The sequence below is a fragment of the Haliotis rufescens genome, unplaced genomic scaffold, assembly GCF_023055435.1.
Source record: "Haliotis rufescens isolate VD_foot unplaced genomic scaffold, xgHalRufe1.0.p SCAF_6, whole genome shotgun sequence".
Taxonomy (NCBI): Eukaryota; Metazoa; Mollusca; class Gastropoda; order Lepetellida; family Haliotidae; genus Haliotis; species Haliotis rufescens.
Genome location: NW_025964334.1, coordinates 9,382,231 through 9,402,473, shown reverse-complemented (window position 1 = coordinate 9,402,473; position 20,243 = coordinate 9,382,231). Strand labels below are relative to the sequence as shown.

The following is a 20,243-nucleotide window of genomic DNA, read 5'->3' as shown; positions in this document are numbered from 1 at the left end:
TGCCTAAGGGAAGCAACTCTGCAGACCAACTTTGCACCGCATTAGATGTCAAGGCCACCTGTGCCACCTGTGCCACCTTTAGTTATTTATGAGTAACACCATTATTGTGTTTACATAGCAGTGTTCATCCTTGCTGGGGAAAATGGGGTTTCATTATCTTATCAACTTTTGATAGGAATTATTTTATATCAATACCAAATCTGAAAGTTATAATCAACTGGACATTTTGCATGACAATCAGTCATTGTTCTAGAACATGTAATGATACTTACGATTATCAAAATAGATGCAGAAGAGTTTGTCTGAGGTGATGTTAGAGAAATATGGAGAATTTTCGAGGAGTATCACTTGTTCTTGAAGGCACAAGCGGTCATCAACACTATAAAAGAGAGTTGTTGATTTTCATATGCCACAAATATGCAATGCTCATCACGATAGAACAGACACACACATCAAACAAAATGCTTGTTTCAAGAAATGTTCAACATGTTCAATGGTTTACGAAATGGAAGGCTACATACTTAAAGGATAATGAGGTGAGGTGAAATGGGGTTTAACGTCGCGTCCAAGATTATTGCACTTATATAGCGATGTGCATGCACGTGTGTGTGTTTGTGTGGCTGCTTGTACTAGTCCGGACTGATGCTGATTTATAGTGGTAGCTCACTGAGATATCATGCCGCAGTTTAACATGAATACCCCACTCAGACACAGTATACTGACTCCGAGCCGACCAGTCCTTGCTTTAGCCCCTTAATGCCGAGCGCAAGACAGGGTAACAACAAGTACCATCTTTTAACGTTGTGGTATGACGCGGCCGGGGATCGAACCCCGGACCTTCCGCTCTCCGGGCGGACGCTCTACCACAAGACCACGGAGTAAAGGATAATGAATAGTGAGTGAACAGTACTCCAGTCATATCACAGCGTGTCAGCTTAATGTGGGAGAAAAGCCTGAAGTGATGCAGGTCTCAGATGTTTACCACTTTGGTGAAACCCAGAAGGATGGGTATGGTGCTGCCAAACCTGGAAACATTACCAGAGTGAACCAGGATTCGACCCCACAATCATAAGTTTAAGGTGGGACCAATGGACGAAAATCAGCACAAGAAGTTTAGGAGCCTCAGATGATTGGGCACCCATGCCTCCAAACAAATAGTAAGTCCTTGGGTGGAGAAAAAACTTGGTCACAGACAGGAGTACAAGGCCCTGCCCCCTTCTTTGTTGTTTTCTGCTGCACTCAACATATTCCATCACTCCAAGGGAAACCTGTATATATCAAGTCCTGGGTCCCGTTCCAAAAAGCGATCGTAGCCGTAAGACGATCGTAACTCCCATACTTTAACATAGACTTACGACAGTCTTAGCGCTAAGATCGCATAGTGGAACGGCGCCCTGGCCAGAAAAACCAGTGACTGATATTTTGAACAACTCCCCACGCTGCTGGTGTACGCTAACATGTTACCAACAAAGTTACCAAGTCTGACCACCTGATCCATTAAGTCGGTTCTTATGACCAGTAGGGTTGTAACGACTCACCAGTACCTACAATATCATCGATACTAAGGTACAGACAATACTTCATCGTCAGCTTGTGAGATCATGATATACAATATACAGAAACTGATAGAATTACCTCCCATAATGGCAGAAGTAGCAGAGCACAACTTGTAAGCATGGCGGAACACGAGGACATGGTAATAGAGGACGTGACTGCTTTTAAACTATTACATGTAATAACCATCCCTTCATTTAAAACTGTTTTGTTCTTGTTGTTTATGTTAACAAGGTTTCGTTTTTGAGATAATAATCCGTAAATTATTTAATCCAGAGGTTTCAGAGTTAAATTTCAGTGATTTCATCATTTTTAGTAAAATCTAAATATTTTTTACATTTGTATACTTATCCTGCATTACTCCGTATTGCATTTACTGCTGTCTTTGACAGAGAGACGAACTGTGTGAGATCCAGCTGCTGAAGAAAGTTGTTTCCATCTGTCCAGGAAGCAGCGCCCCCTCCCACACAGTCGGCACGTGACCCGGAAGACAAAACTCATAACTGCTTTAACATAACATCGGAAACTTCGTGGGGAGGAAGCGGAGCGCAGGGGGGGCACTTAGACTTCGTAATGCAGGATAAGTATACAAATGTAAAAAATATTTAGATTTTACTAAATTTTTTAACTTATTCTGCATTACTCCGTATTGCATCTTTATCGGACGGCACGGCCGGTGGGCATACCTTCAGACGTGAGCCAGAAGAAAAACCCTCGACAAAGGTCCTATGAAATCGCACCGCATGGACAAGAGATGACCGGAACACCAGCGACCATTCCTGTCAAAGGAAACGAGAGTCGATGCAAAAGAGGGAACCCGAAATAGGTGACAGAAATAGTATGAGGCGGGAATGCCAAAACTAGCACTGACCTAAGAGCGAATGCGGAACGCAGTAGAGCCCTCTAATCTGTGGTGACAAACACCAGAGAGTTCGACGGGCCCCACTCAGGGTAACGGAGAATCAGTGGCGTCGGGGGTTGGTGACCTGTTGAGCTACCACAAGGGGGGACCAAAGCCAAGAACGCCAGCGACATCTTCCAAGGCTACATCACGGAGGTAGTGGTTGGCGAAAACGGTGTCAGAACGCCAAAAACAGCCTTCCATGATAGATTTGAGGGAACAGTTACTGTGCAGAGCCATGGTAGACGCGACCGCCCGAATCTCGTGGGGGTTGTTAGCCTTGGGGGGGTCCAATCCGGCGACTTTATAAGCTACGAGGATGACCGCCCGGAGCCACAGGGAGATAGTATTCCGGCTGACCTCCGACAGCGACGAAGGGGAGACCGGTACGAAAAGACGTTTCCTAGACTTACGGCAGGATCGTCTAGATCGTCGCAGGAAAACCTTCAGGGCCCTAACTGGGCATAATAAAAGCTCCTCCACGTCGTCGGCACCCACAATCGACTAAGGTTCGAACCTGACCCGAGAGACGTCGAGGGTGTGGAGCTCACTAACCCGGGCGGCCGTAGCCAAGGCCAGTAGAAACACCGTCTTCTTCGTTAAGTCGTAAAAGGAAGACGTGTGGAGTGGTTCAAAGGGAGCCTCCCGAAGAGTCTTTAAGACCACATTCAGATCCCACGCAGGTGGTCTGAACTTGGCTTTCTGGTCGTCGAGACGAAACGAGCGCAGCATAGCCTGGAGTTCGGGAATTTTCGTCATTCTCCGGTCGTCCGGGATGGCAAGGACGGAGTTAATGGCGACCAGGTACGTGGAGATGGTAGAGCCTTTTAATCGACGCGTGCTGCGCAAGTACAGAAGAAACTCAGCCAGGAACTGCGGGGTACCGTCATCGGATCCTGATGCTTGTCAGAGCAGAACGCCTGGAATGAGGACCATTTATCATCATATAGTCCCCGTGTAGATGGACGATGGGCGAAAGCAATAGCCTTGGCTGCTCTAGTCGAATAGCCCTTGGCTCCTAGGGCTTTTTGCAGATGTGCCAGGCGTGCAGATGAAACCGAGCGGGACTTGGGTGGGGCAACCGACTGTGTGGGTGGAGCAGAAGGTTGGACCACGCTGGCAGTTCTAGAGGGTTGTCTCTGGCGACGTTTCGGAGGTCGACAAACCAACTTCTGGCCGGCCACCAAGGCGCGACCAAAATCAGTGTCAAGTGTCGAGTGGCCTGGATCTTTTGAAGAACCCTGGGAAGGAGAACCGGAGGCGGAAAAGCGTACGCGCTTAATCCCTCCCAGGGAACACTGAAGGCGTCGACTGCTACAGCGGCCGGATCCGGGACCGGCGAGATGTAAGTCGGCAGCTGGCAGTTCTGAGACGTGGCGAACAGATCGATGTTTGGAGTGGCGATCGTTTGACAAAGGACTGTGAAGATCTCTGGGTGGAGTCGCCATTCGGTGGGAGCCACCTTGTCCGGCCTGGACAGAGCGTCTGCCAGAACATTCTTGCAACCTGGAATGTGCTGAACAAGGAATTGCAAGTCTAAGCGGTCCACCAGGTCGAAGAATCGGAAGGTCTGGTTGAGCAGGGACTGAGAGTGGAGAATACCCTGATTCCTCAGACACCACACCACGGTGATGTTGTCCGTGGAGATGGTCAACTGGGCGTGACGGAGAATGCTCTGCCAGTGGGAGACGGCCAGTATGAGAGCTTCGAGTTCAAGGTTGTTGCTGTGCCAGTGGAGTCGATCTCCGGACCACAGCCCTGCAACTGTTTGAGTCCCCAGATGAGCCCCCTAACCCTGTTTGGATGCGTTGACGAACAGGTGGAGGGAGGGCTGTAGCGCGGTCAAGGAGACGCCGCCGCAGATGTTCGATTCCACCGTCCACCATCGGAGAAAGGGGTGGAGGTGGACCGGGAGGACGATGAGGGACTCCGGATCCTGCTGCCGGATAAAGGGTGCGAGAAACCGTTGAATTGGACGGAGTTGGAGGCGACCTCTGGCAGTCAGGTCTTGAGCCGACGTGAGGAGACCCAATAGAACCTGCCATTGGCGGAGAGTTCGAGCCTGTTGAAGGGCAGGGAAGAGATGAGCGAGGATTTTCAACCACCTGTCTCTGGGGACTTGAAGGAGGTCCTGATCCGTGAGAAACAGGCCCCCGATAAACTGCAGTCGGAACGATGGGGTCAGCTCCGACTTGGTCTGATTGACGATCCAACCCAACTGATTGAAGAGCCGCAGGGTAAAATCCCTGTGACGCAGTAGCAACGCCGAGTCCCGATTGTTGAGGAGACAATCGTCGATGTATGGATCGAAGTTGATGTTCCTCAGGTGTAGGTAGGCGGCGACCGGGCGGGTGATCCGTGTGAAAAGCCACGGGGCCGTTGAAATTCCAAATGGTAGGACCGCCCACTGGTAATGGGTACCATTGAAAAAGAACCTGAGGAAGCGCCGGTCGTTGGGGTAGATGGGTACATGAAGATAGGCGTCCTGGATGTCGAGGCTGATCAGGGAATCGCCAGCTGAGATTCTCGTCCTGAGCAGTCGCAACGTCGTCATGCGGAAGTAGGGAGGACGTTCCAGGTAGTGCCGGTTGAAAGTGGAGAGTTTGTGTATCATGCGCCAGCTGGTGGTCCCCTTCTTGGGCACCAGAAACACCGGAGAGTAAAATCCTGGGTGTCGAGCCGGGTCGTGTACGATCTCTATGGCCTCCTTCTGCAGTAGGGAAACGATGCTGTCGTAAAGGGGCCAAAGCTGGCGGGGTGAATAAGCGGCTGTTGACGGAGTAGACGTCAGAGGAGGCAGCGCAGACAATGGGAGCCGGTACCCCTGACGGAGGACGTCGGTGACGAACGGGTCCTCCAGTGTGGACCAGTTTCTCCAAAACCGGCCTAGTCTCCCACCCACAGGTGTGTCGGTGACCTGAACGGCTGGGGGTGGGAGGTCCCAGTCGTTGAGGTCCCGCCGGTCAACGCTTTGAGGTGGAATCGGCACCCTTGCCGGGGCGACGATCCCTTCGGGGTTGGTAAGTGCCACGGGCTCTACCACGACCACGCCCTGTCCCACGAAAGGGCGAGGTATGTTTGGAGACGACCTTGAGGGAGGAACGGCGTGGTTTATAGTTGCCTTTGGAGGACTTGGCCGCTGATTGGTGTGTTACATGCTCCAAGGCTCTGAGAGCAGTTTCATCCCTGGCGAAGCTGGAGACTCGGGTGTGGGTAGCGGAGATAGCACCATTAAAAAGGGTAGGACCCGACCAAGGTTGTCGTAGTAAGGAACGCTTGAATTCGGAATCCCAGTCCGTGGAAGTCAAGTAACCCAACCGTCGAGTAGTGGTGATCTCCGCAAGCGCAGCTCTCAGGTGATTGCGCATGTGATCGATCTGGCGAAGTTGGAATGTCATAACCGTGCGCAAGTGGTCGATCCTGTTAGGATTGGATTCAGCGAGATCCTGGTCAATGGCTCTGGCAGATGAGGCAAGTGTAGATAGTGGCTTCAAAGTACGGCGCAGTTCTGTTTCCACGAAAGCGAGTCGGGAGTCCGGCATACGTATGGTGACGGACTGGGAAGACCCGGTCATTCGATGTAAGTCCTCGTCAAGGATATGTGCACCGTCGGCCACGTCGAAGGAGTGGACGGGGAAATCTTCCCGCCGGAAACGCGGAGCCTTGAACGACGGCGTGAGGGACAACTTAGCGAAGTCCTCGTCCAACGCCGTAACCAGGTCAGTGAGCATTGGGTCGGGTGGTAGAGAAGTCGGATTAGACCAGATCGTCAACTTTTTATCCACATCGGAGCCCGGGGAGGGAGCGACGGAGGCCAGACGGTCCGCCAACCAATCAGCAACCTGTGAAAGGCCCAAGTGTGTATCAATCTCGGGAGATGGAGGGTCATAATTGGGGCGAAATGATCCTTCCGAGGAGGAGGAACGACGTCGTCGTCTATGTACAGGTGAGCGACTACGAGAGCGACTACGAGAGCGACGACGGGAACGAGCAGACTTGGACGAGTGCCGAGAAACAGTCGGAGGCGACGAGGTGTACAATGTTCGAGACCGAGAAGCACCCGATGTGGAGGGGGCCGCAGGAATCGAAGTAACAGTAGTCGGGGCCGTCAGCGTCGCAGGAGGCACCGTCGGCGCCGCTGAGGTGGGTTGAGCTTGCGCAAACAATGACTGCATCCAAGCTTGCATCCAAGATGGATCCATGAACGATGATGGAAGGGCATGTCCATAAGTAGGAGGCGCAGCACAAGTCAAAGGCGCCGAAGTAGTCAGAGGCGCCGTATACATTGAAGACATCAGTGGCGCCGGACCAAGAGGCGCCGGATACATCGGAGGCGCCGGACCAAGAGGCGCCGGATACATCAGAGGCGCCGGACCAAGAAGCGCCAGACCAAGAGGCGCCGGATACATCGGAGGCGCCGGACCAAGAGGCGCCGGAGTTGTCGTCGTAGATGGTAGAGGTGACAGGAAACCCGAAACGGGCGATGCTGCAGATGATGATGTCGAAGCAGACGACGGTAAGGGTGGTGTAGGAGACCGTGTACGGTCGGATGTCGTGCCATGAGAGGCAGACTCTACGTTGGATGACATGTTGGAGAGTCGACGCACACGCTGGGTGAATCGTTTCCGAGACACTCTTAGGTAGGCGGTGAAGGAGACTGGCGACAGGGGACTACAATAACTGCAACGCTCTGTGAGGGTACACGGGGTTGTACAGTCCAGGCAGCAGGGGTGGGGGTCCCGTCCAGATTTATTCCCGCGGCAGCAAGAGCAGCGAGACATACTGGAATTGAAGCAAAAAACATAACGATGTGTAAACACACAACGTGAAACATAATGTAACTCAACATAACTTATTCTTGTTACAAAGTTAATAAGAGCAAACAATTACGCTTCAAACACGCCAAAAACAATCATTAAACTTAATGTAAAACTCCAACCATAGAGCGAATTCAAGACACAAAACACGAAAGTACGTGGACACGTAGTGAATCGCAACAGGGCGGGAAAAAATGGCGGTAAACCAAAATGGCGGGAAACAACAATACGCTCGGAAAAACCGTGACGAGAGTCACAACCCGAGCGAGAAACGTTACCAATTAACAATATAATGAAGGCAAAGGTAATACAGCAGACTTTTGTCGTAGAAAAACGAAAGAAAGTCAGGACCAAGAAAGCTTTAATTCCACTGAGGGATACAGTTCACGTCCGATCCATGTGGTTGACAAAGCAGTTATGAGTTTTGACATGACGTCATGTCTTCCGGGTCACGTGCCGACTGTGTGGGAGGGGGCGCTGCTTCCTGGACAGATGGAAACAACTTTCTTCAGCAGCTGGATCTCACACAGTTCGTCTCTCTGTCAAAGACAGCAGTAAATGCAATACGGAGTAATGCAGGATAAGTTAAAAAATCTTACTATTTGTTGGTGTATCATGATACCAGTGGTATCGTCAGTCTGTATCGTGTTACGTATTGTATCGCAAGATACCTGGCGATACTCAGCTCTAATGAGGTGAGGTGAAATGGGGTTTAACGTCGCGTCCAAGATTATTGCACTTATATAGCGACGTGCATGCACGTGTATGGCTGCTTGTACTAGGCCGGACTGATGCCGATTTATAGTGCCAGCTCACTGAGATATCATGCCGCAGTTTAACATGAATACCCCACTCAGACACAGTATACTGACTCTGAGCCGACCAGTCCTTGTTTTAGCCCCTTAATGCTGAGCGCCAGACAGGGTAACAACAAGTACCATCTTTTAACTTCTTTTGGTATGACGCGGTCGGGGATCGAACCCCGGACCTTCCGCTCTCCAGTCGGACCCTCTACCATTAGACCACAGAGGCGGTCCAGCTCTAATGACTAGCATAAGTTGCTAGGAACCAATTCTAACCCGGACTTTCTACGAGGGTATTAATCATTATAGAATAGTGATACAAGTATAATACACTGGATTATCGAGGATGCATTAACCTGATAAATGGACCAGCAGATATAGAAACTGGCTAGTATTGATTACACGCCTTCAAAGAATATAAACTCTTTATAAAACCTTTTCACTGACATCTTGCTTGCGCAAATTGTTAATATGGATGTTAACCAACACTATATAGTACATAGCAAAGGTCTTTTTGAGTGAAAGTGAACAGATTTGATGACTAATTGTAGCAACATCATCTCAACATCATCTCAGAAGTGCTGCATTTAGAATTGGCCCTCTTTTAATTTGGGGATAAAATTTATGATTAGGTGCCATTTGAGTTTAACAACCAAGTGTAAGTGATCATGGTGAATTCAACCCAATCCCCAAAACAAGCAGATCTCTGTCAATTGAATAACACATAGAGAATATTATATGAGCAAATGTTAAACTGATTTTATGAAACAAGGATCAGAATTCTTGTATTTCCTTATATTCTTACAAGAGTTTCATAAAAATCAGTATGACACACATGCAAGTGTAATAATTTCTTTTCTTTTATTCCTTAATCCTTTTGAGCTCCCCTTTAGTAAAATGCACTGATCATGATTGCCTTTAAAGAAAACCACAATTGCCGAATGACAAAAATCATCAATTGTGATGTCTTTTCTTGTGTGACGTCATTCCGACTTTATGTCACAATAAGATTCAAATGATGTAAACAATACACTGATGCATGTGAAGTGATATTTGCACTGGTGCACATATGATGCTTATGAACATGGTTATTTCGAACCCCTTGGGTAATCATAAATATTTTCCACCAGGTACTTGTTAATAATAAGTTTTCACGCCACCTGTCTACATTCAAATTAAATGGCAATGTGATCATTAGGATCATCTATGATATTAACATGATAAACAGGCAATTTTGATACTGATAATCATCTATCAGTGTACAGTTTAAAATGCCAAAGCTGAAAGAACTCATTGTTTACCTTGGCACACTTTGAACACAATGAATTAAGTGACTGAGATATGAAGTACCTGTATGAAAACGGTAGACACTCGCTAAAAGATAGCCTATCATCAGCCGAGCAGTCTGCGTCACAACAACAGTTCACATCACAGGCATTACCGGTCAGGTCACAAGGACATGTTCCAATATCTGAAAGATCAAGAATGGAATACATGTGTATGAGATACAGCAGCTACTCGATAAATCGCAAAGGAAATTAAACAGTTAACGGACGCTATGGTAAAAAAAAAATATATGATAGCTTAGCATCTACTTATACAATCAATACTTCAAAAAGAGGACACAGAGAGAGAATTTAAAAGTAAGAATATCGTCAATGACCAGTGTTGGCGGGTATTTGCGTCGGTGGTTGCGTCGGCGCGGGCGTTGTGGTCGTTGTCGTGACTTGCGTTGTTGCCGGCGGAGTGGTCGTCGGTGCATCTGTTGTGTTTGAATCGGTTGACCCTGTTGCACCGGTGGTGGTTGATTGCGATGAAGCAAAAGATACCAAATAAATGAACGAAATGATAACAACGGTTAAACAATTTCTCAGCAACGAGCACCTGCTCGCATTCGAGTGAGCCGCCATGATGTAAACAACAACGGGGAGAATCATGGGAAATACCTGCACAAACACTTTTTTATTAAATTATTTATTTTCGATCAACAATTAGAGGATACGCTAATTTAGGAACATTTTATGTTTATTGGCATTATTTGTTCCCTGGAAAGCCACATCGTTCATATCCGTATCTAACATGTCTTCGGCGGAATAGCGACCGGCGTGCATGGTTTGAGTGTCTTGACTGTTTATGTTGCTTGACAAGTTCCGCATTGTATTTGCTGGATAGAAGATACATTGGTTGTGACATTGAAAGACGGCTTCTTTAATTAAGGTAATTGGGTATGAACTGCGTAATTGGAACGACATGACATGTTTATATTGACGTCTGCTCTGTTTTTCAAATACAGACGAGACTTAGGCCTAGCCCAGAAATGTTGTCAACAAAGCAGAAATATCTATCGTCAGCGAATTTGACAATATGTTTCAGTTAAGTTACTCTTCCAGAAGAAATAAATGTAAAGATGGTTTGTGCGTCTGAGCAAAGGATTCCGAGGTAGGTCTAATCCTTTTTATAGTGTCAGCTGATATAAACGGTTCGGATGCTGGTCACACACCACCATCACACATGGAGTTAATTATTATTCATTTGATGTAGGCAGGTTTATCTTACATGTCTAGAATGTCAGTTTGAAAATCCAAATCCACAAGTAATACTGGTATGAAATGGAAATAAAGAGTGTAATGCAGTTATAAGATTTTGGTTATTTTCATGGTTTTCGCCCATAATAAGCATGTTGAATGGAATTTAGTTGATATTAATTATGGTATATCCTGACGTACCCTAATTTAAACAGTTAAGATGGCATTGTTGATATATTGAGGGATGAGTCGGGAGTAGTGCACTTAACCAGGCACACTTTTTCAGATCCAATTAGCGCTGTGGGGGCTCAAACGCGCTTCGCCGGCTAACCGGCTTGGCTAATTAATGCGTTAATTAGCTGACGCTCTACCACTGGACCACGAGCGATATCACATGTAATCAGTGCTCGGTTAACGGGTCATTAGCACCCCATTAACAAACATGCATAATTCAGAAAACAATGAATTGCGCATGCGTTTGACGTCACTGTCCGCTCTCCCATTCATCTTTTCTTGAAACCACACCCGCCATTGTTTATGTCAACATGACCAACCAATCGGATTAACTGGATTAACGCTTGAAAAGTTAAGAAATTATGGCTAACCCTTGCCCAAAGCAAGCTAACCCTAAGGACTGAAAACGGGTGTTGGATCGTAAAGACGTGTAAGTTTCCCTTAGACCGAAAATGGGTATTGGATTTTGAAGCGAGAGTCACCAGAGCGTGAGGCACGGTAACGGTATAGCGAGACAGCAGTAGCACTATAGCGCGGTAATTGACTGGATGGTAGAGCTCAGGCTGCGCCCGGTAAACTGCATTGTTGCCGATGAGTCAATCATAACCTAAATTCTGCTTCAAACCAGTAGGTGTAGGTGATGCGACAAAATATCAATATGGCTACTTGAATATAGGGTACGCTTACTGGACGATAGTTTTAACTGTACACGTGACTAAATATTAAATTATGTACATAAACATCTTGTTGCAAATACTTTGCATTCCTTTCTATTGATTTTTTTATTTTTATTATTAACATGCAAAAACAAAAATAGCCTGGGCCTATAGAAGTATTAAATGTATTGTGAAATATTATCGAGAAGTTGGACCTCAATTCAGGTACAGTAGTGGGTAAACGTAAGGAGCTGCATCCAATGTGGAAAGCGGCAGTACTTATCTAGGTGATTTCTTGTGCCCAGTGTGCCAAGGTCAAGGTGAAATCCAATGGATTATTCCAGCGCAGGTTCGAATCCTTTTCACTGCTCCACTGTTTTGAAATGGGGTGGTAAGGAGCCTGCAAATATTACAACAAGAAATGCAACTACATGTGTATGGTATGCCTGTATCTTCTCTTGTCATGTGGTGTCTGATTTGTGTTTCATCTTGGTTGGTTGTCCTTTTCATATCTCTCACTTGGGGATGATCATGGTCTCGGGAATATTGCCAGAGTATGGTATGATATTAACAGTTGTATTTGATCTGTGTTTGAAGTGTTGAAATGTATTTTTGCACTTTCAGAATTGGTTGTGATTGCTGATCCCAGAACAATGCCAGCGTCAGACTTTGGCTGGTCCAATCGTGCACAGGTGTTTCAAGTTTTTGGCAATAAACGTAAACATGAGTGGACAGAGGCTGGGGACAGAGAAGTGCAGGTAATATTTCATGCAATCAGGGATTTGTCTAGGATTCTGAACTAAGTGACCTTGGTAGCCAATTTCAGGAAAAACTGCTATTTTGTTCAACTTTGGGATTTTTTGAAGTTCTTATTTTCTTAGTTTTAACTTTCAGATGTATTTTTGCATTGTATTTTGACATTGACATCCAATACAATAATGTGAAATAAAGCATTCTCTTTATTGGTCTTGTTATCAGTAAAGTACATGTCACCTTGCACAAGCCATCGCATAAGAGATAACTATAGTAACTATTAAACATGAATAGGAAAGACCAACCTAATAGTATAACTGCACTCTGCGTAAGACATGTAAGAAGCTAATGGATCCTGTTCAACATGTATGTCTTTACAGATCTTTATTTACTGATTGAATGCAGGCATCACATGTTCATGAACTCTACTGTAGTGAATAATCTCGCTTATTGTTATTTAGATTTCTATATCACTGTTGTGAGTTTATGTGACACATTGCACACTTGGGGCAGCACACAAGAATATATATATCATTGAGAGAGAGAGAGAGAGAGAGATATATATCTATCTCTCTCTTATATATATCTATCTCTCTCTCTCATATATATATATATATATACACACACACACACACACACAGTCGTTAATGTCTCCTCATTGGTGTAAAAATACCCATTGGACTGGACCAAGGGAGTAAAAATGTATTGAATACCCAAAGAAAACTATCAATACCCAATATGAATGATAACATGTGAGACAGTACTCAATGGCTAAAACAATAATCTGGAGTCCTGCTGACGTCAGACTTTGTGACATTGCTGATTGTGTGATCATACTCTGACCTGTGAAGATCCAGGGTAGAATAGGTCTTCAGCAACCCATGCTTGGCGTAAAAGGCAACTATGCTTGTTGTAAGAGGCGACTAATGGGATTGGGTGGTCAGACTCGCTGACTTGGTTGATGCATGCAGCAATAGAAACTAACAATTTTAGCCGACTAGTCCTAATTATGATCACATATAGCAAAACCCCTGAAAAGGGCAAATTTCTACTACTAGTCCTTAGGATACCTTAAGTATTGGGCAGTTTGGCAAGGACTATAGGACTAGTGCCAGTTTCTAACGCTATGCATGTCATCGATCTCAATTGCATGGATCGATGCTCATGATATCAATCACTGGATTGTTATGTCCAGTCTTGATTATTTACAGACCACCATCATATAGCTGGAATATTGCTGAGTGCGGCATTAAACAACAAACCAACCAACCAATCAAGTGACTGTTTACAATTACAGGCTGCCATGCTATGGCTGGAATGTTACATCCTGCAGGGTAATACAACAAAGAAACTAACAAACAAACACTAACTACACAGAATGTGTACTACTATGCCAGGCGCATTAGATTGTGCTACAGCGATAGAAACTGTTTTTGTCCTAATATAATACAATGGCCATGCAGCATTTCGGAGGCGTAAGTCAGCCAACAAGCTTAGCAGCTCTCGGAAGGTTAAGCCTTGACTAACCTAAAGCATACTACATTTAATCCTGAGGCGAATCACTGTCACATGCTGCATGTTTGGTCAGCTTGCAGTATCCTATACCTCATCACCAATGCCATGCTTCAGTGGCCAACGGACCATTCTCTAACTTGTACAGCATTGCAGACAGCCAAGCCACACATGACTGTGCTGCTGGCCAGCTCTTTATGGTAGCTGAGCTGCTGTGATCTAATTTGTGTTTACAGAACTGTGATTATTTGGGTATATATTAACATACAGTTAACTAATGTTGTAACAAAACCAAAGGGATCACTAATTTTAGTTGGTTATAACCGTAGTTGGTTATAAGCATATATACAGCATATATTCAATAAATGGCCGGGACCAAAAAATAAATTTGTTATATCTGTCAGTTCGTTATAAGCGTGTTCGTTATAAACATAGTTTACTGTACTTAACTCAGAGAATATATAAAACTTGTATAAACTCCCTATTAAAACCCATATCCTGCCAAAGGGCCTAGGTTAAAGGAATATATTTGATTTACCAATAGATCATGTAATAAAACAAAATCAACACGATCAGGTTGATAAGAGGCTGTGTTATTTATGTGTATGAAGGTAACTCTTACACAATGAGTATTTGGATCTATTGCTTCAGATGGAGGCGTCTTCGAAGAGGCAATGTCCTGAACCTACAGAATGTGGAGATGCCATGAATGAAATGTTGGAGATCAATCACAACTCCATCCTGCCCACAGACGCTCCTCAGCAGGTAAAGTACAGGTTTTTAAGTCTACCGGTAATTGTCGGAAATGAAATGTGTCCTGTTTAGTTGTGTCTTTGTATCTGGACAGTAAGGGTCATTCCTCATGCTGTCAAGCACTGGTTTGCCAGGTCCCAACTCAATTTTTTACTGGCTGTATTGTGATGAAACTAATTGCTGTACAAAACAACATACACCCGCCTGATTAGCTATGAACAGAACTCCACTTGTCTGTCTACCACACAGTTCACAGGGGATTGTCCATGTGTGGAGCTTGACCCCCCATCTCCGGCTAAATGCAGGATTCTAGGCTACTGCGAAGGGTGATTTAAATGTCACCTGTCAAGAATACTCTGACTGTAAACAACTCTGACCGGAAATAGGTCAACTGCCCTCATGCTAGCCATGCAGTGTCAGGTTGGTTTGCATGCTTGTACTTAGTGTTGCAACCCCTCGATCAGATGCCTGTAACTTACGTCAATGTGACCGAGTCACCAACTTCAGTAGATCTACGATACCTACATGTCGAGTTATGAGACACCGCCCTTTAGCATCACATCATAAGAATGGGAGCGCTTATACCATGTATACAGTGCCAAGGGGATGGAATCGATCACCTTACTTCTTAGGTACGATCCTTCAGACTAAAGAGTTTTATATTCTTCCCACAACTGTTACGTCGACATCCGATGACAACGCGGGGAGTAACGAGGCACCTCCCTTCATCACCACCTCGATGTAACAAAAGGATTGTTTATACATTGTACATTACAATCTTTCAGACCAAAATTTTATTTTTTATATTCAGCTTTGTCTACTCGATACAACTTTGACTTCCCACGACCGTTAAGTTGATGCCTTGGCGTTCGGTAGGGGAGCGCATTTATTTAGTCTTCATGGGATCTGGCATTGGTAGGCAGACGAGCACAACTTTCCATGTATAATCAAGGCTCAACATGATCAGAAACCCTTCTGAAGTTGACTATTCAACTTCACAGTCTCGTAGACAGCCTTATCTAAATCTGCTACCCTCTCTTCAGCAGCCACTTACACTTTGTCAGTGATCAATGACAGGCATCATGGGGTTGCTCATGTCAGCCAAGGATTTGATGAGCTGAAGTCGCCTTCTACCTGGGTCCGATCCAACATTGGAGCCTTACAATGTTACATAAGAATATATCCACGAACAACATCACAGTAGTTTTGATGTCTACGCTATCAGGGGATGACACTCTCACTCCCTCCTTTGACAGACGTTACAGTTCTTCCAATAGGTAGATCGGCAGGGCCTCCGCTTTTTTGTTCAGCACATTCCCGGATGTAGGAATGTTCCTGCAAACGCTCTCTATCTAGGTCAGGAAGGGAAGCGCTTTCCCAAGGTGTTTCCTCTCTTATGTCAGCACCTTGCTCATCCCAATATCGACCTCTTCGCTACTTGCCAGAACCTCCAGATCTCAACTTATGTCTCCCCGATCCCACAGGCATGGTGGATTGGCGCATTGAGCATCACTAGAGAAGGACTATGAGCAAATGATTTTCTGCCACCAGTACTTCTTCCCAAGGTGATGCAGAAGTTCAGGGCAACCAAGAGCCTTGCTCTGACTTTGATCGCGTCTTGGTGGCCAGTCAGGGGCTGGTTCATGGATCTCAAAGACATAACCACAGATGACCCCCCCCCCCGAGCTACCAGGTGGGCCCTCAGTGCCAAGGGTTATCTGGCAAGAAGCAGTGACAGCTATACATTTGGCTCACATACTGGCGTCTACTAGGGATATTTACGACAACAAGTGGCACTCCTTTGGGAGTTTCTGTAAGGTAAAACATCAGGACCCCACTACTGAATTAAATATGAGTCCTGATAACATACCTTAGAAATTTAAGAAAATAATATTTGTTATCATCATCATCATCATCATCATCATCATCATCATCATCATCGGTACTAGTACTAGTAGTAGTAGTAGCAGCAGTAGCAGCATACATGATATGACTATGTTGTTCTTCAGGATACGGCACCTGTTGATTGTGCAACCATGACTCAGGACCAAATACATCAACTACAGCATGCCCAACTTCAGCAACAAATACAAGAGCAGCAGCAGCAGCAACAGCAACAACAGCAGTATATGCAGCAACAACAGCAACATCTTCAGTCACAACAGATGCAGCAGGCGTTCAACCAAGAGATACAGCCGGTAAATATAATTGAATGATCAAATTTGTTAGCTCTACCTGTCATCAGCCTGTGCTTATGTTTATGGAGCTTCGATGAAACATGCTTTTGGGTGTTGTAGTTAACATGCATGAAAAGTCTTTGAAATTTGGTTACAGTGATTGTATAGGTCCCTTTTGGGATCCCAAGGTAGAATTGGTAACCCATTGTCATGCTTATAAAAAGAGTGAAAACAACTGTGTCTAGTGCTCTGTGATTTGGCAGATTGAACATGATTGTGTCTTGATGGAACATATTGTTTCTCATGTTTTCAGTCCGTTTTGCCTGATTCAGACTTGATTTTATACAGGCATCCATAATGTGTTTAGATAACTTAACTAACATTCAATCACTTCCTTGTAGTTACTTGAAGTTGAAGTAAAGGCTGTGTTCTTGTATTAAATTGATTGAAGCTTTACATTAATCCTGATGTTTCATGCCTCTTCCCTCCCTCTTGCAGCAGCAACAGCAGGAGGATCCCCATTCTCACAACACAATGGTTATGGACCTTTGTGATGAGACATACTCTAACGCACAGTTGGACACAGAAACACAGTCAATGTACAGCAACATGGACTCTGACTTTGTGCCAAATCTGCAGCAATATGGGTTAGCATTTTGTGGAGACTCGTGTTTGTAAGTTAGTGAGTGTCACGTAACTACATGCTTGTCTTTCTGTTTTCTTTGTCCGAGTTTTACCCCAGGATAGCTCTACAAATAATCAACAGTAGCTTGATAATTCTAATAACGGATTATTGATAGTTCTTTGTGGTTTGTAAACATGGTAAAGGGAGTAATAGTTATTGTAAAATGAGTATCCTGGATAAAACTCCATTGAATTTTGTTGAAAAGTTTGTAATCTTGTTTTGTATCTAATATGCTTCCATGCTCACTTGTTGAATATTCAGCAGATTCCCATTAGTGTCGTGAAGTACAATTCATTCTTTTACAACTGAATATTTTCATATCTGTCCTGCTAGCTAAATGTAGATACAGCATGCAGTTTGAGGTAAACCGGCAATAAGACTAAAAACCTATTCCTATTTTGTATAGAGGTGGAGAACGATACCCAGCATCAGGGAGAATCCGGTGCTACTGCAAGCAGTCTTGGGAAGGATTGATGGACATGAGGCCCTATGTGTCCGACTACTACTGAAAACACCTCCCTAGTCACCTATTGTACCTTCAAAGTCACATCCTGACACCAGTCTTTCTGTGTCTCACTCAAGGCAGTCCACCAAATGCATATTTAGGCCAGACCACTATTTTCACTTGTTCTACAGCAATATTCCAGCTTGTGGGTCACAAAAAGATATAATAAATAGGTTTAACAAGTCAGGTTGTTCTGGGAGTAGGGGTTGGGATTCTGTCCTAAGCTGATAGCTTTAAGATTGCAAAGATTACTAAGATTACTAAAATTACTAATGAGTAAAGAGGTGCAACCATCTTATTTAAATGTCAGTAACCAGGAAAATAAGGTCTGGCCTCTCCGTGATAAAGTGCTGCATCAATCAATGTAACAGCATTTACTTCAGAGACTAGTATTGTGACTTTTGAGAGCATATTGGTTTAAGATGTTTTCGATATTTGATTTCTTTTAACTGAGTCAAGTCAGTGTTGTATATTTTCCAAAGAGAGTGTTGAAACGTAATGAATCACAGTTAAAAGCACAGTTGTTTTTCTCACATAAGAGCTGGATTTACTGTTGTATTAGTCTGTGACAGATACTTCTTATCATTTGACTTTGAAGATCCTACACAACTGAAACTGTCACATAGTGAATGATGAAAGGCAAGAGTTAAATATGTTGTTGTAGAATCTCATACTGAAATAACTTTAGGTTTGAGCAAGGTAAATTTACTGGGACATATTATACAGGTGGTTAATTGAACGAGTGTATACCATTTGTTCTTGATTCCTGCACATAATTCATGTTTCTTTAAGAAAGTCATTTGTATTTTTTAAATGACCTGGTATATAAATTATTGGTATACCATTTCTTTATTCTAGAGACTTTGAATCTCCATGCAGCAGTTTTGTACCATTTAAAAAATGAACAAATCCTTTATTTTAGATATTCCACTAACCAATGGGTCATGAATGTGACCTGCACTGTTGCTATTGTTAGCTAATGTGTGACCGTGTACAGTGTTATGGCTTTAATATCAATGTTAGTGCCTTACTTGTTGACATAATCATAGATGCTTCAGAGAGAACAGAATATGTGCGTGCAATTGTATGATTGTTTTTTGAGGTACAGATTTAAATTATTTTGTTGTACAATTACATATGCATATAACCATGATAACTGTACTCAAAGATTATTTTCAGGGCCCTGTTCCACAAATTGATATTGCTATTACAGTCGTGACTCCTATACTTTGATAGTGTGGTAGTGGTAGATTGATTACACTTTGTGGAACGAGAGGACCTGGGCCATTTAGAGTCCTCTAATTTTGTTAATGGATCTCAAAAGAGTTGTCTCAAATTGTTTCAAATTGTTTCAACATCGTCATTAGGTGTACACGAATAGGAATTTGTGGTGGCAATTATACTACCTTGAACATAATCGTAAAAATGACATGGTATAAGTGAATTATCATTTTGGATATTTGTGTCCACTGTTTCTAGTGATATATATAAAACAACTTGAAAAAGGTTACCATGAAATTGTGCGGAACTGAATGTTGCCATGTATAAGTTTGTAATGTTCTCATGTGTATATTTATGACTTGTAGAACCTCTTATTTATTGAAATCATTGTCTCATAACCTGAAAGCTATCACTTTACCAGTCATTGCTTAGCCTGATCACATATACCGTATTCGACCTAATAGGCGCCCAGGGCGCTCTCCAAATTAGAAATAGGGGGCTCTTATTAGAATATTATTTTGGTGGAAAAAACAGCGTTGAAAGATAAATTTCGTGGTTTATGCTGACAGCCTGAAATGTTTATGTACAACATATATTTTTCCAGAATTTAATTGCCCATAATTAAGGGTGCATATAACACACGAATGCGTATTATACGCGAATAAATAAGTCTTGTGTACATTGATCAATCGGAAGGGATGCTAATTGGGATTGTTCACTAGCCAATATGTTAGCAATTATCGCCGTGGGCGCTTATTAGAGCGGGACGCTTATTACGTCGAATACGGTAGTTTCATTTCACAACTTTGTTTTTCATCAGACGTCATTTCTTTTACTGTTCAATTGGTTGATCACAAACATGTTCTCTTGCCTTACTGTTGTGTCACATATTGTGTGTGAAGACATGTCCATACTGTGACGGACCCCTCAACTAACTCAGCCACTAGTACTATAGACTGTAAACAATGAAAGATTCTCTGTATGAATAATTCTTCCCCCAAAATAGAGAAGTAACTAGTCCCATATTAAGGATGGACACCAGTTTCAGGCCTACTAAAGTATACGAACAGAGAGCTACCAAACTACGTAATATTTACACTTTGAATAGAAATAGCCACACAAATTACTAGTAAGACATAAAGTTTGC

At 44.0% G+C, this 20,243-nt stretch overlaps 2 protein-coding genes across 5 annotated transcripts in view; one reads left to right on the top strand and one right to left on the bottom strand.

Moving 5' to 3' along the window:
• The window catches only part of LOC124151666 (tectonic-3-like), a 30,938-nt gene extending 20,928 nt beyond the window's left edge, over positions 1-10,010 (bottom strand). Inside the window, exons 1-3 of the mRNA XM_046524248.2 lie at positions 9,739-10,010; positions 9,426-9,546; positions 273-379 (exon numbers count right to left, since the gene is read on the bottom strand). Of these exons, the coding sequence (XP_046380204.2) occupies positions 273-379; positions 9,426-9,546; positions 9,739-9,985 (475 nt within the window). The 5' untranslated portion in view covers positions 9,986-10,010. The remainder of the gene's footprint in view (positions 1-272; positions 380-9,425; positions 9,547-9,738) is intronic.
• Positions 10,011-10,160: 150 nt separating this feature from the next.
• LOC124151667 (putative transcriptional regulator cudA) lies at positions 10,161-19,219 on the top strand. Of its 4 annotated transcripts, none has more exons than XM_046524249.2 (6): positions 10,161-10,292; positions 12,115-12,248; positions 14,407-14,520; positions 16,518-16,706; positions 17,184-17,359; positions 17,777-19,219. In XM_046524249.2, exons 2-6 carry the CDS (start codon positions 12,144-12,146, stop codon positions 17,877-17,879), a joined length of 687 nt encoding a protein of 228 aa, XP_046380205.2. In that variant the 5' UTR covers positions 10,161-10,292; positions 12,115-12,143; the 3' UTR covers positions 17,880-19,219. The 4 variants fall into 4 exon arrangements, with proteins under 4 accessions (XP_046380205.2, XP_046380206.2, XP_048242350.1 ...); XM_046524250.2 differs by lacking the exon at positions 10,161-10,292 and adding an exon at positions 10,338-10,514; XM_048386393.1 differs by lacking the exon at positions 10,161-10,292 and adding an exon at positions 10,338-10,514 and having other exon boundaries at positions 17,184-17,367.
• The last annotated feature ends 1,024 nt before the right edge of the window (positions 19,220-20,243 follow it).